General features: G+C 36.0%; 2 protein-coding genes across 3 annotated transcripts; one reads left to right on the forward strand and one right to left on the reverse strand.

Annotated features, from left to right (window-relative positions):
* The first annotated feature begins 3,319 nt into the window (after nt 1-3,319).
* LOC109014341 (selenoprotein F-like) lies at nt 3,320-9,157 on the forward strand. Its single transcript, XM_018996768.2, has 4 exons — nt 3,320-3,588; nt 7,256-7,314; nt 8,018-8,199; nt 8,906-9,157. The coding sequence occupies exons 1-4, from the start codon at nt 3,423-3,425 to the stop codon at nt 8,976-8,978; spliced, it is 480 nt and encodes a 159-aa protein (XP_018852313.1). The 5' UTR covers nt 3,320-3,422; the 3' UTR covers nt 8,979-9,157.
* A 927-nt stretch (nt 9,158-10,084) lies between these two features.
* On the reverse strand, nt 10,085-15,024 carry LOC109014342 (transcription factor bHLH153-like). Of its 2 annotated transcripts, none has more exons than XM_018996769.2 (6): nt 14,466-15,024; nt 12,344-12,460; nt 11,951-12,016; nt 11,608-11,673; nt 11,019-11,063; nt 10,085-10,595 (listed from the first exon to the last, which is right to left on the reverse strand). In XM_018996769.2, the coding sequence occupies exons 1-6, from the start codon at nt 14,484-14,486 to the stop codon at nt 10,443-10,445; spliced, it is 468 nt and encodes a 155-aa protein (XP_018852314.1). In that variant the 5' UTR covers nt 14,487-15,024; the 3' UTR covers nt 10,085-10,442. The 2 variants fall into 2 exon arrangements, with proteins under 2 accessions (XP_018852314.1, XP_018852315.1); XM_018996770.2 differs by having other exon boundaries at nt 12,344-12,456; nt 14,466-15,009.
* Nucleotides 15,025-15,905: the final 881 nt, after the last annotated feature.

Below are 15,905 nucleotides of genomic sequence, written 5' to 3' on the forward strand. Positions count from 1 at the left end.
TGTTCCTCTATCACCCTACCTTTTTATTCTATGCTCTGAAGCCTTAAGTAATTTGCTCGACAATGTTGAAGCATCTAGTGTAATCTCTGGCATCCAATAGCTAGAGGCAAACTTTGCATTAATTATTTATTTTTTACAGATGATAGTTTGCTTTTTTACAAGGAGAATTCATTAGAGTGGATTAGATGGATTGCAATACGTGACACTTATGAAAGGGCTTCAAGACAAAGATTGAATAAAGCAAAAACATCTATCCATTTCAGCACCAATGCTAGTAATGAGTCGAAGGATATAATTCAGACTATTGCTGGAGTTAGATATACTTCATCCTATGAAAAGTATTTGGGGATGCCAACTATCATTGGTAGATCTAGAGCTCAATCTTTTAAAAGCATCATGGAGAGAATAAGAATCATATTAAGCAATTGGAAGACAAGATTTTTATCACAAGCAGGTAAAGAGATTATGCTCAAATCAGTGGCTCAAGCTTTGCCTACTTATAGCATGGGTGTTTTGAAGCTTCCCAAGGTTCTACTTAAGGAAAGAAATCGAATTATGAACAATTATTGGCAGGGACACAACAAAATGAAAGGAAAATTCATTGGATTTCTTGGAGTCAGATGGAAAAGCAAAAACAATTGAAGGGTTAGGGTTTGGAGACTTGGAGAGTTTCAACTTGGCAATTTTGGCCAAGTAAGGGTGGAGGATTATTCAAATGCCGGACTTGTAGCAAAAAATTTTCAAGTCAAAATATTTTCCAAAAACTTCTTTCTTCCAAGCTAAAATTAGTTCAAGACCATCTTATATTTGGAAAAGCATCATGGTAGCTAGGCATCTAGTGGAAGAAGTGTCTTTATGGAGGATTGGCAATGGACAAAGTGTTAAAATATGGAAAGATAAGTAGATTTCTCAACCAACTACATACAAGATTCAAAATGTTGTTTGGATTTTGAATGAAGATGAATATGCGGCTGCTATTATTAATTCAAACGCTTAACACTGGAATGTAGATTTGATTGAAGAAATATTCTCTTATGATGAAGCTGCTATTAAAAAGAGGATACCTATTAGTCTATCAAACTATCCAAATAAGCTAATATGGAGATGTACAACAAGTGGTCAATTTACTATCAAAAGTGCATAATATTTACAAAAAGAAATATTTGATCGAGCTAAAGGATAGTCTTCAAATTCAAGTTGCAAGGAAGAAGTATGGTACAGAATCTGAAATTAAAAATTCCTAATAATGCAAAAGTTTTCCTATGGAGGGCTTGTTTAGAGGCCTTACCTACAGGACTTACCTACAAATCTACAACTCTTTTGGAAGGAAAAATAGTGAAGTCACCAAACTGTCCAATATGTTTAGAAGAAGAGGAAAGTACTATCCATATTATTTGGGAGTGCACAACAGCTAAGGATGTATGGAGTCTATGATCAAAGAAAATTCAGAAAAGCAGTTTGACAGTAGAATGTTTTAAGGAATGACTTTATTTTCAACAGCAACTTTTCCCATCAAATTTGGTGGTGCAGCAGTCAAAACAGTATTGATTTTAAGGAAGCTCAAACAGATTTTGTCAAGCCAGTAATAGGTGGAGAAAATTTGATGAATAGATGGGAGCCTCTTATTGGTGATCACTTATTCAAAATTAACTGGGATGCAGCACTTAATAAATCACTTGGTAAAGTTGTTATTGGCAATATAGTAAGAGATGGTGTAGGTAATGTACTGGCTACAAAAAGAATGCAACGTGATTTTTTCCATAATCCATTGTTGGCTGAAGCTTTTGGTGCTCTTCAAATAACAATTTTTGGCAGTGAGTTGGGCATAAGAAGGATTATCTTGGAAGATGACTCTCTATGAGTTATGAATAACGTCAAGCAACATGATACTCTTTGGAATAGTGCAGGTTTGATCATATCAGGTTTAATAAATGGGTTGTTAGGCATGTTAGGAGAGAAACTAATATTGTGGCTCATTGTTTAGCCAATAATTCTTTAGAGTTGGAGGACAATTCTATTGAGATGGAGGATTGTCCATCTTGTATTCTATCCCTTCTTTGTTGGTGGTTCATTAATAAATATATTGATAATGATTCTGAAAAAAAATGTTTTTGAAAACCCTTTAAATTGTAGATCTAACACTTATCATATATTAATTTTGATGATTTTATATTTTACACTCCACAATTGTTTCATTTTCTCTCATCTAACTTAATTAGGTCATGAAAATTTATGTCCGTTGCCATTGGCGTGATGAAAACTTTTAGACAAATTACATTATTTAAGAAAATATTTATAAGACGGTGTGTATAACAGATCTAATAAAATGTTTATATGGTACAATTCAATTGGAAAATGTCACTCTCAATGAGAGTGACTATTGAAAAAAACCACCGAAATAATTTTTTATTTTACTTAATAATTAAGAAAATTATTTTTAATGACTTTGTGAATTTTTTTAAAAATATTTAAAGGGTTTAAAAAATGTTTGAAGAAAAATAAAATAAAAATTACACGTTCGGTGAGAATTATCAATGGGTGTAACATTGCCCAATCTATTTTAGTAGGTAAATTTTAATTTTTTTTTATACAACAAGAGTGAAGGAGTTTCGAATCGAAGTTTTCTATTTGGAGAACCAGGCCACATGTCTTCAAGTCTAATAAATATTTATTTAATGATAATGTTCATCAAATGGGAAACAATGCCATTTTTTTCAATGCAACGAATCTAAATTAAATGATAGAAAATATAATTGGAGAAAACATATAATTATTTGTTCAAATTTTAAACGACCCCGTAGATAGAACAAGCATAACTGACGCCGTATTCTGTTATATCTCAGAGTCCCCGACCCTTTGGAAACGACGGCGCATGTTATCTGACTCGAATGCTTTTCGCGACAATTTGTTTTTATACCTTGTAATGAACCTTGTCGGTTGGCTGTTTGTATCAAGAAAAAGGAATGGTGTAAATGTAAAAGAGTTGCTGCAATGGGGGCTCAGTGTGCATGCAAGATGTTTGATAAAAGGTAAAAGAGAAAATCACAAGTGTATTGCTACGGGAATCTTCGAGGGTTCCCAACCTCCATACAACGTACTCAAGTTCCACAAAATTTCAGATTTCAGATATCCCTCTATTTTCCTCTCTGCTCTCTATATACCCCACCAACTTGAACATCATAACCCATAACAGAAATAAGGACCGATAAAATGATTGTAAAAATAACAGTACCTAAATGACAAGCAAAAGTCTCCCAAAATGAACAGTTTAAACAAAACGCATAGCTTAACTAATGACCCGAAACGCTACGTTTATTTCTTTCTCGTCGACTTCATCGCTTCACTTCGGGTCCATAACATACCTCTTATTCATTCACCGGGTTCTTGAAACTGCGAGTGGGTGAGTTTTTTTACAGAGAGAGATGGGGTTGTTGATCTATATCTGTTCTTTGGTTCTGCTATTTTCTCTAGTACCTATGGGTGTCGCAAAAGATCAACTGAGCTCAAGGGAGTGCGAGGTTCTGGGTTTTTCGGGGCTTGCTCTATGCTCTGATTGCAACACTTTGGCGGAGTATGTCAAGGACCAAGGTAAACCATTTAAAAACCCATTATTTAAGAGTATTGGTGGGTATGTCACTATGTCTTCTAGTAATTGGTAGCTTTCTCGAAAAATCATATATGTTTTTATTTTTACGAGTGGTTATACTTTTTCTATCGATCTGGATTTATGTAGTTCACTGGGCTTTCAATATTGTGTGTGGCATTGTTTTTTTCTTGCCTTGGATTTGTAATTTGTTTTTTTTTTCTGGGTTGTGGAATGTTAGTTTTGTTTACGAACTCTATCATTTCCTTTGGTTCATATTAAGGGTATTCGTTGACTATTAATTATGAGGTTTTATGGGGTTTTAATAGTCTTTCTCTTGATTATCATTGGTTTTCAAGTTTATAGGTTGAAGTGTTATGCTTGATTTTCAAGTTTATAGTTTTGTTTACGTTCTTAATGGATTTTTATTGTTGTACTCATTCCTAGCCGGCATTATTTATCATTTCTATGATTTTGGTTTTTTGGGATACCTGTTGATCATTGGTTTTGCGATTATCTGGACCTTTATAGATTTATATATTAGGTGCTAGCGTGTTTTGTTTCCCAGCGATTATAGTGTGATTTTGGGTGATAATAATGTGTTCTGCTGTTGGTTTTTTGGATTTAAGTTGAATACGTGGAAGACTTCTGAACTAATGGATACCTATTAGTCTTATAGAAGTTAATAAGGTAGGAAATTAACATAGCACAGCAAGTGTATGAAGAAAATCCTCAAAGGAGAATTGTTTCATTCATAGTGTAAAACAGCGTCTCTGCCTTCCTCTGTACAGTGTGTTCACAATGTATTTATAGAGCCTTTTTACATCACTTAAGTATATTCCACAGTTGGAATATTTTATATATCAATTACACAATAACAGAATATGTTATGAGGAATATTTTCTAGAGTATTCCTTCTGACACCTAGCGTAGGATTTCACCCTTTGATTGTGCAGCATTCTTTCTATAGTCTTCTAGAGCCATCTCCATATTTCTGTTGGAGCTTCTCAGATTATTATCATGTTTTGATCCAGAGGAATTCTTTTCCTTAACAGCCCCCCACGAGTGAAGCGGCACTGAGCAGATGGTGAGGCTTGAGCGTAAGAGAGTGAATCGAGCTATGGAGAGTGATTTAGTAAGAATGTCAGCAAGCTGATCTTTGTTAGACACAAAAGAAACCTTAAGTGCTTTGGCTGTCACTCGATCACAGATAAAATGGTAATCAAGGTCAAGGTGTTTAGTGCGAGAATGCATGACAGGATTTACAGATAAATAAGTTGCATCCAAATTGTCACACCATAGAGTAGGTGGCTCAGGAAGAAAAATGCCAAGTTCTTTCAATAGTGATTGTAACCACAGAATTTCACATGTTGTATTAGCTACAGCCTTATACTCAGACTCAGTAGAGGATAGAGCAATAGTGGGTTGCTTTTTAGAACCCCAAGAGATGAGGTGTGATCCAAAGTAGATACAAAAACCACTTGTAGACTTGCAGTCATCAGGGCAACCAACCCAGTTAGCATCGGAGTAGGCAAAAAGAGTAGAGGAAGAGGATGAAGAGAAATGAAGACTAGACTGTTGAGTAAGACGGAAGTAACGAAGAATTCGTTTGATGACTTGCCAATGAGAAAGACGAGGACAGTGCATAAACTAACACACTTTGTTAACTGAAAAAGAGATATATGGCCAAGTAAAGGCCAGATATTGCAAGCTACCCACCACACTGCGGTATAATTGAGGGTCTTCAAACGAGGGACCATCCAGGGTAGTGAGTTTGATGGAGGAGGACATGGGGGTAGACACAGGTTTGGAATTAGGCATATTGGTCCGATGTAATAGATTACAAATATACTTGGATTGAGACATGAATAAACCAAACGAATTACGACAGACCTCAATGCCTAGAAAAAATGCAGCGGGCCTATATCTTTAACAGGGAAATAAGACCAAAGAGCATCAAGAAAATCTGAAGAGAAGTATTAGATCCAGTAACAATAATGTCATCTACGTAAATTAAAATATAAATTGCATGAGAATGAGAATGAAGAATAAATAATGAGGAATCTGATCGGGAACCTTAAAGAGAGAGAACAATCTATCACTTAGTTTAGAGAACCAAGTCCTAAGGGCTTGTTTAAGTCCATAAATAGACTTTTTCAACTTACAGACATGAGTAGGGAAGTTCGAATTGACAAATCCAGGGGTTTGCTACATGTATATTGCTTCCTCCAGACCACCGTGTAAAAATGCATTTTGTACGTCCAACCGATGTAGCGGCCAATTGGAATCAGCGACAAGAGAAATGAGAAGGCGGATTGTGATTGGCTTTACAACAGAGCTAAATGTTTCAGTATAGTCTATTTCGGCTTGCTGATGAAATCCCTTGGCCACCAGACGTGCTTTGCAGCGTTCAAGTGTGCCATCAGCAAGTCATTTGGTTTTGAGAACCCATTTAGAACCCAAAATATTAAGATTAGAGGATAAGGGTACCAAATCCCAGGTTCGGTTGTGTAGGAGAGCTTGAAACTCGATATCCATGGTAGTGCGCCACTCGGGGTACTTGGAAGCCTCTGTATAGGAAGTGGGTTCTTCAGGGATAGAAGAGGAGAGAGAGAGAGAGAGAGAGAGAGAGAGAGAGAGGGTTTAGGAGGAGGCCATGGGACTGTGCCATCAGAGCGATGAATCGGAAAAAACTTGTTTGCTTTAGAGTGGGTGATCATAGGATGAAAAGTGGGACGCCGAGGTTCTAAGTCAGGGCAAGGGAGTGAGGAAGAAGATGGAGCAGAGGGAGAGGCGCCTGATTCTTGTATGGAAGAGGTGTCGTGTAGGGTTGATAAGTGAGGGAGAGAGTTTGTTGTGGGCTCAATATTGAGTGAGCTCGGTAAGGAAATTAACATAACACAGTAAGTGTATGAAGAAAGTCCTCAAAGGAGAATTGTTTCATTCAGTGTAAAATAGCGTCTCTGCCTTCCTCTGTACAGTGTGTTCACAATGTATTTATAGAGCCTTTTTACATCACAGAAATATATTCAACAGTTGGAATATTTTATATCTCAATTACACAATAACAGAATCTGTTATGAGGAATATTTTCTACAGAATTCCTTCTGACACCTAGAGTAGGATTTCACCCTTTGATTGTGCAGCATTCTTTCTAGAGTCTTCTAGAGCCATCTTCATATTTCTGTTGGGAGCTTCTCAGATTATTATCATGTTGTGATCCAGAGGAATTCTTTTCCTTAACAGAAGTAATACTAAAATCTCAACTCTCAGTTTTGGTTTAGCAGAAAAATATTTCTCTAGACAGTTTTATAAGATATAAATCTCTGGTGAAATCTTTGAATTTGATAAAAGTCTAAAGACATGTTTTCTTCCTCAAGCAGACTGACAAAAGAAATTGTTACAAAATCTTTTACAAGTAGAACTAGCAACTCATTAGTCTAGGTGCAGGGTGTTTATCATTGAACATATAACTTGTCTGGAGAATAGATGATGGGATGTGAACAGCTTCTATGTGGTAGACAACCCACATTTATAAATATACTGATTAGGTTGTTCCTCAACACTTTGACTTCTGTTTGGACTGTAGTTATGCCCTCTGAGTTCTCCTTAAATAAGACTTGTTGCTACCACTGTTGTTATAGATGTGCTAACATCCAATTTTGGCTGTAGATTTGGTATCAGACTGTTCGAAGTGTTGCACTGAGGATTCTGATGATTCCATTAGCAAGGTATGAAAAATAAGAATTTTAGAAGCTAAAAGTTATAGTTTCATTTAATATTTTTTTAGATTCACTTGAGCAATTTTTGCTAACCAGAAATCAGTCAAGAAGACAAAAGATATTAGGTAAACATTGATGAGGATAAGACAACAGGTTAAGCTGTCAGGGAACTGGCATGACTGACGAAACTTAATTTTTGTCCATTCACTCCACTTTTTTATTTTCTTTCCCCTTAAATTATGAATACGTAATGTAGCTTTAAAATTTCAGTCCAATCTTTAAGTAACGATGTCCTTTCATTATAAAAATGTAAATTGAAGTTCAAGATGCTAAAACAAGAAAAAACTGCACTGTGGATGACTGTCTCAATCAAAATATAGGATTTTTTTTTTTTCCTTTCTGGGCCTTCTTATACCTTCTAGCACATTTTAGCCAAGAGTTAAAAAATTTAATTGATTGGAAGCTTGGATATGTATTGGGTCTATTGAGTGTATCTGAAAGGTCTCTTTACAACATGAGTGTACATGCTACTTGTCTAACTCGCCCTCTTTCTAAGATCTTTTTCAACTTCACGTGCATCATGTTCCAAATCACCATGTCTTTACCAGCATCATTTTCCAGCTGGAGCCGTAAATCTTCTTGACTTTTTATTTTTATTCATTTACTCCAATGGAAGGAAAAAGATGATGTAGTTAACTCTGTGGAACTGCAGATTACCTATTCTGGTGCTGTACTGGAGGTATGCATGAGGAAACTGGTTTTCTATCCTGAAATTGTGGGCTTCATTGAAGAAGAGAAGGATCAGTTCCCTTCAGTTAAAGTTCAATATATTTTCAATTCTCCACCAAAGCTGATCATGCTTGATGAGGCAAGCCAACACAAGGAAAACATAAGGTTAGCTTTCTTTTGTTAGTGTCAACTGTTGAGGACTGGTCTCTCCACTGGATGGATAGAAATTTTGGTTGAGAGATTTGCCTGACTTGATTGATGATAAGGGAGTGATGATGCTGAAGTTTGTTTAATTGGTGTATGCATAAAAACCTTGCTGCTTGGTTATACATACCCCCTCCCCCCTTCATTTATCCCCAGTATGTCATGCACCAAAGACTCAGCTCTATGTTACCCAGCTGATGGTTTCTGCCTGGCTCGTGTCCAAGTGTCAGAAACATTTGTTTTCTAAAATTTCTATCATTATAGAGTTCCTAGTTTTTCATATCCTTTACTTTGTCATTGTCATGTTAATAGGGGCAGGTGTGGTAGGGTGTTTTGAGGGGGTTTGGAGAGTCGGGAGTTGTCCATGCCATGTTGGCACGCCATATTTGGGCGAATCAAAGATGGAACTAACAGATCTTGCCTTGATCTGATATCGGTAGACAACAACCAAAACATGTTACCTTAGAAGTTAGACAGCTGCAATTTTAGAGTTTGATGTGGCTGCCGCAGAGTGGCATTTTAGGTTGAGATCTCATTTTAGTCCAATTTTGGCACAGAAAACACAATTGTCTGGTTTTAGTTTGTTCCAAGTGAATAACGGGTATATGTTAGGTTTGAGTTATTCTACATACTTCTCTTATTGGATCACTTTTTTCCCTTGTCACAGGATCGACAACTGGAAACGGGAACATATACTGCAATTCTTGCGAGAGAAGGTTAAGCCCACTTCAACAGACTGAGTAGTTTTTTTTTTTCTTTTTATTTTATTTCTCTACCCCTCTGTATCAGAATTTCCAGATTCCTTTTCTTAGAATTTAATAAAAAAAAGTAGACAATAAGAATGGAAACATCATATTTTCGCTCTCCTTTCTTTATATACAAAAGATGTGAGCTACATAAATGAATTGTATCGATGATAGCTGCCTCTCTAAACCATAGCTTGGACTTGGTGGAAGATTCCGAGGGTCCAAGAAGACCCGACATTAGTGTTATCCTGCTTAGTTTCTCTTCTCAAAATTAGCAGTCCATCCATAATTTGGACTTCCTGACCATTCAGAGTAGCTGGATCTGGATGGGTTTATTCGTCTATAGCTGGGCTCCATCAGAATGAAAGGTTTATAATTAATAGATAAGCCTACAATTTCCATCCTCAGGTTTATCTGTTCAATCATTGAATATTGTTGTGGGCAAATGGCGTGAGCTACAAAGCTGCATGAAGCATCAGCAGCCAGATATAAATTGGATCCCTGTTCCCAATTTTATTGTGGTGATGACAAAAATGCACTAGTCTAGCAACAAGTTCTAGGAAGACAAAAAGAGAAATAATATCCATTTAGGTGGGGTTTGGATGGTGAGCTGAAATTGTTTTAAATGAAAATTAAAAGTTGAATAAAATATTGTTTTTTAATATTATTATTATTTTTATATTTGAAAAAGTTGAATTGTTTATTATATTTTAAGTGAGAATTTAAAAAAATTATAATAATAAAATGATATGAGATGAAATGAAATATTTTTTGTATCCAAACCTAGCAAATTGTGTACATTTAAAACTATGTGGATGCTATTCGTTTAACTTAATACCTTCCCTATCAAAAGCGAAGGCGAGTAATTCAAAATACAACTGTAAAATCCGTAAATACCGCGTAATCGTTTTGAAAAAGAGTATAATTCATTATTAAAAAGTTAGTTTTTTTCGTGTAAGTTTTATATTTTAATCACTTTTTTCAAAGTGATTATGCAGCAATTGCATAATTCATAATTGTAAATATCTTTTCTCGATGGAGATTGGCCATTTGATAAATGGGTCACAACGGGAACTGTTTTGATCACTCAGGCAAAGAAGTTATGTAAAATTATATTTCCCCCCTCCATATATTCATTAATTAATTATCATCATCCTTATACAACTCAGGTTTTCTAAATATACATTTTGCCATAATCAGTACAGAGATACTCATTCGATACTAGGAAGCTTCTACCATTACCAGCTTAAAATCAGGATGTTGAGGAAATTGCTTTCCCACGGTTCAAAAGATAGCCTATTCACGTTCCATATTTCCATGGATGCACCGTGCTGAAGTTTTCGGTCATAAACTTGCTTCTGCCCAACATATATTTGTTGCACAGTAAAAGTTGGTTACCCTTTACACCACCATTCTAGCCGCATCAAAACCCTTGCGGTTTCTGTGCGACGTATTAACTCAATGGAATTGAGAAAAAGCCTTCTCAAACTTGGGAGAAGTAGTCTTGATAGGGGCCCAGATATCTGCACCATTGCTTCGAGCAACTCCAGCTGTGCAAGAGACTGGAACAAGACATAAACCTTTGCTTCTCAAACTGTATGGTCCCAATTCCTGGAGACAGAAAAAACAATGCCTTTATATTATCATTCCTTTTCTCCAACTATGTTCAGTTAAATAGCATTTCCGAGATTGGAATCAAGGATTCAAGGGGCATGTTGAATAGCCCGAGCATCCAAAATCAGATCAGATTTTTCTTTATTTTTTTGTCCAAGAACCTAAAATTGAAGGCATGACCAAATTATTTATTATAGGGAAATTTTGCATACCAACAATCCTAAAGCAATCCAGTACTATCATTTGCAGTAATTGTTCGGTTTCCTATTTTGGAACTGTTGTTTTAACTAATTATGTAGTACTGTTCCAAGTACCATAAAACACCCTTTATCGGAGCTGCTTTGGAGAAAAATCCAAATTTGACTATTCGGTGTTAAGTATATCCTACAAATGTTCTGCTAATGGATGGCTTAAGCTCACCTGCATTACACTTGGGGTACTTTGGAGGTATGGAGCACTCAACACCTGAAAGCACCGATAAAAATCAAAAAGCAATGAGACCAAACTGAAATCTGTCAGCCATATCTTCAAATAATAAGATAGAGATGTCTAGTAGTCCAATCTTCAAACATCAACTTCAGCCTCATGTCGTTTGGATCCCTCAAAACAGTTTTTAATGGATACAGATACACATATGATCAGAAGCCCAAGAGTCCAAACAAAACTCTATCACCACAAAGATGGTTGCATCCCTCAAAACAGTTTTTGATGGAGCAACCCTGGGGCAAGTTATCGTGATGATTTTTAATCTTTACTTAGGAGATAATCCATGATGGCGCAACCCATAATAAATTGTCTATTTGCTTTATTGGACATGGTCAAACAAGTCCAGCACATCTCAAAGTTGGACAAGCAAGATTTTCTACAGGATAGAACTTTCATCACTGTAAAACAAGACAACAAAATGGTCACAATCTAGGGAAGTGCTAGCAAGTATACGCTATAGATGGGCTACTAATGATAGTTCAAAAAAAAAAAAACAGAGAGAGAGAGCAGGAAATGAACAAACCTTAACTTGTTCATGAAGGAACTGTATGTATTCCATTGCCTCCAAAAGGACAGAAGCTGTATCTGTCTGCAGTGAAATCAGAAAAGCTTCAAAAACAACATCAATGGTGAACAACACTATCAGGGAGAGCTTTAATGGATGAGCTATAACCTAGAAAGAGAACAATCTGTCCCCCAGTAACATCCTTCTTTTTTCCCTCCGGCATCCCTCAATAGCATTTGTCTTAACGACATTACTATAATTTTAATGTTTTCTTTTCACAAACTCAGTTGGAGATGAATGTCCTAGAACTGCTCTTTAAAAGGATCCATGCTTTAATTACAAGGCCAATTTTCTGTATTACCTTCCCATAAGGTGAAACAAGTTGTTGCAGAGTCACAATTCGCTCGCCAAGTTTATCCTTCCTCTCCTATTGTTAAAGTGAGAAAATAAAATAGTAAAATAAGAAAAATAAACATACCAACAAATTACAGATAGTATGCAATAGGGTGAATTGAAGCAGCAGCAGCTCCAAAAGGGACTCAAAATTGCACTCGGGTGAATTCTCAACCACCTTCAAGAAATGCTTTCAGATTTCCTAAAGAATAATTTAGTCAACGTGACGTGGCCTTTTAGCATTCCCTTTATATTTGCTAAATATGCCACTTTACTTTTGGAACTGCATATATTCTGCTGGCAAACCATACTCGAACAAAAGAAATATAGAAAACAAAAATGGAAAAGGAGATGAAGAAACCTTGGCCGACAAATCAGCCTTATGCCGTTTGGATGTAAGAGAAGTGAGACTTGTCTCAACAGAACAGGGGCTCCTTTTGTGTTCCGTCATCTTTCCTAACTCTATCCCTTCTTCTGCCTAGTTTGAAATAACAAATAGTCAGTCTGTGACATAAGACAAAAGGCAACAAGTCTGTGAGATGAGACAAAAGGCAACAAGGGAAAAAAACTTGCATGTCCATAATCCGCTTGAAAATATACACCTGTGTCCTTACCAAAATGTTTTACCAGGCCTTTAATCAAATTCTATAACAGTGACTACAGAATTAATTCAAACTACCATGAATAAACTCATATTCCAATAAAATTATAAATTATGTCTTTTCTTGTTTCCACGCGATACCAGTAACACAGAGTAACCATGTAATATGACCAGAATCATTTATATAATATTATGAGAAATCTGCAATGGACGTATTCATAGTTTTGGAAGTTCTGGATTTTCGTAATTTTGGGCCAGTCATGGTTAAGCAAGTGAGACTGTCACTCATCTGGGGGCAGTACTCCATAAAATGAAAAACAGAAACCAAACTCGGAAAAATTAAATTAAATATCTGTGGGAAAGCAAACCCTTAATGGAAGTCCCAAGAAGCAAATACATTTTGCTTGAGACCTCAGCTAGGAGGAAAGGTCCATCTTCACCTCAACATATGTCACACGCTGTAGTGTCCAATCAGTCCTAGTAAACAGGTATGATCCACACCAGTACAACTTGCAAAAATCCCATCCCGTGTGGTAATGCCCAAAATAACAACAAATTAAAGTTGACCATCCAATGTAATTGACTTCGCTTTAAGAAGCATCCCCGAAAGAACATAGCCATTTTTAGCCAATTATATACTAGATCGGCATTCTCAATATACCTCAAAAAATTCAAATTTTATATGAACCATACACGAATCCATGCAAAACAAATCATAACATTACAAAGTTTATATCTTTAAAAACAAGGCGTTTATATCTTTAAAAACAAGGCATGCATTATTTTGGTCAGAGGCTAACCCTCAATTTAAAACATCATGTAATATACATCTATCTGTTGTTATTATAACAACTAGAAAATCAAATATATATACATATAATCATAATTAATTAATAGTAGGCTCCACAAGCAGCAACGGGACCATGAATTCATGAAGAACAGATCACCTACACTCACAATAATATAATACGAATTTATAATACAATACAAATTTATAATATATAATAGTAAGAAAAATAAATAACAAAGGATGCTTAGCCAAAATCTTTTGGATCAATTGGCAACACCTTGGTTTCTCACTAAGAGAACCAAGAATCGAATCCCCCTCCCCATGTATAAAAAAAAAAAAAAAAAAGGACGCTTACATTTGCTAAAGCTAATTCGTCATAGTAATCAGAACCACTGAGTTCTTTCAACTTGGCGAGGGGTCCATGGTTTGATTAATTACACCACACCAATGACCAATGAGCCAATCTAACAATTAATTGGGGTTTCCTCAAATGATAAAAGATCAGACGAAAATAATTAACAAATCTTTTGTGGGTAGGATTGGGAACAAACTGGAATAAAGAAATTGGGTATGGTGGGACCAGATTAAATATTAGACAATGCATGAAGGAACCGTAAATTTATCCAATCTTGCACATAAATCAGCCTTCCTACCTTTATTTAATAGCCCAAATAATATGTTAACGAATACCAAAAAAAATAAAGACAGCAAGTAATCCACAAAGCTAGAGTATGTCCAGAGAATGTCATGAACACCATCCCTACCATCATTTATTTCAAAATAAAAATAAGCAGGAAGGAGGGAGAGGAGAGGAGAGAGAGAGAGAGAGAGAGAGAGAGAGAGAGAGAGAGAGATGGAGGGGGGGGGGAAGAGAGAGAGATGAAAGAGTGGCAGAAGCAAGTACTTTGATCGCAAGGTTAAGAGGGCAAGATTAATAGAGATAATTAGGAACATAAAAATTTTCAACAAAAGGAATATTTAACATGCGTTTTACTTTTATCATGTGAAGCAAGTTAATTACAACAAAAGAAATGAAATTAGCGGAGAAAATGACAGAAAATAAACGAAAGGTTTAAAGCTTTGAGTACTTACAGGGTACTTAAGAGTCTGCATTGCAAGGAGCTCGCGATCGTCTCCAACTTTTTACTCCAAACCCTCCGAAACCCACCACAGATATCACCCAATCTAAGGACCACTTTGATTGAAACCCAAATAAATGTTTCTTATATTGATGATGTTCCTACGCTAACTATCCCCGCCCAACTTCCAAAACCAAAAAAAAACAAAAAGCTACTCTTTCTTGTCTTCGTCTCTTTCTCTCAGTGTATTAATTAAAACTTCTGCTAGAGTTTTGTTGGGTTTTCAAGTTGTAAAGTCGTGGACTTAAAGCACAATCAGCGTACATGGTTTTCACTGAATCAGCGACATACTTTTTTCCCAAAGTTCCAAGAATTCGCTGAAAACATTAGAAAATTTGCAGGCATATGATACTAAAAAGGGGAAAATAGTCCGAAAACGATTCCAAACGATGACAATGGTCGGACAGTGGGAAAGACCGAAACGGAGAGAGAGTGAGAGAGCATGTGTAAACTGTAAAGAAAGCTGGGGGGAGAGGGGGGGAGGGGAGGGGAGGGGAGGTGAAGAGCATCTGAAAGTGTTTTATAAAGTTTTTTTTAAAGTTAATAAAAGGCTCTGAAATTAAATTTATATTGATATATGAATTATTTATTTGACAGCTAATATACAACCGTGTAGAGAGAGAGAGAGAGAGAGAGAGATTGAAGTAGTTAATTTAACCATAGATGAAGTCATTGTCCTAACTATGGTTCAAAGGGCCTGGAGAAAAAATAAATTAATTTAAAAAAAAAATTGGGTGGAAGCAATTGTTGTGGCTTGGCTTGTGAGTTGTGATGCTTTCTTTCTTATCGTTGCTCCCAAAATTAACTTTAGCCTTTGGAGAAAAAGTCAAAGTTCAGAATCTGCCATATAAATGCAGCTTCATCTCTCATGTACACCTGAGAGAGAGAAAATATTGCCAGTTTTCTCGTCATTCAATGTCAAGATGGAAAATCTGGGATGCTGTACTTGTCCCTTCAATTCAATAAAGAGAGCTCATCAATTTTTTTAATCAAAGATACTGTAAAAATAAATTACAGATTTAAGATAGGGAATGGAATGTTTCAAACAAAAATTCATTGAGGAAGTGACAACAACACTCTGGAGAAAGATGTGAATAATATATATTATATATATATATATATGAGAGAAAAATATTATAGACATAAAAGAATTTCATAAAGAGATCATACACATTGATGTGACACACATCTTCTCCTATTTTTTTTCTTTCTTTCTCTTCTTCCCCGTGCCACCACCTCTACCCTCTTCCCGTGCTCTCTCTCTATGCATGTCATGGTGATCGAGGACCACCTCAGGGTGGACAAAGACATTGACAATCCAAACGACACTGTTAGTGTAGAGCTCACTGTAGTTCGCCATGCACATTAGTGATCGGGGGTCACATTTCGCACA

The sequence above is a fragment of the Juglans regia genome, chromosome 7 (genome assembly GCF_001411555.2).
Source record: "Juglans regia cultivar Chandler chromosome 7, Walnut 2.0, whole genome shotgun sequence".
NCBI lineage: Eukaryota > Viridiplantae > Streptophyta > Magnoliopsida > Fagales > Juglandaceae > Juglans > Juglans regia.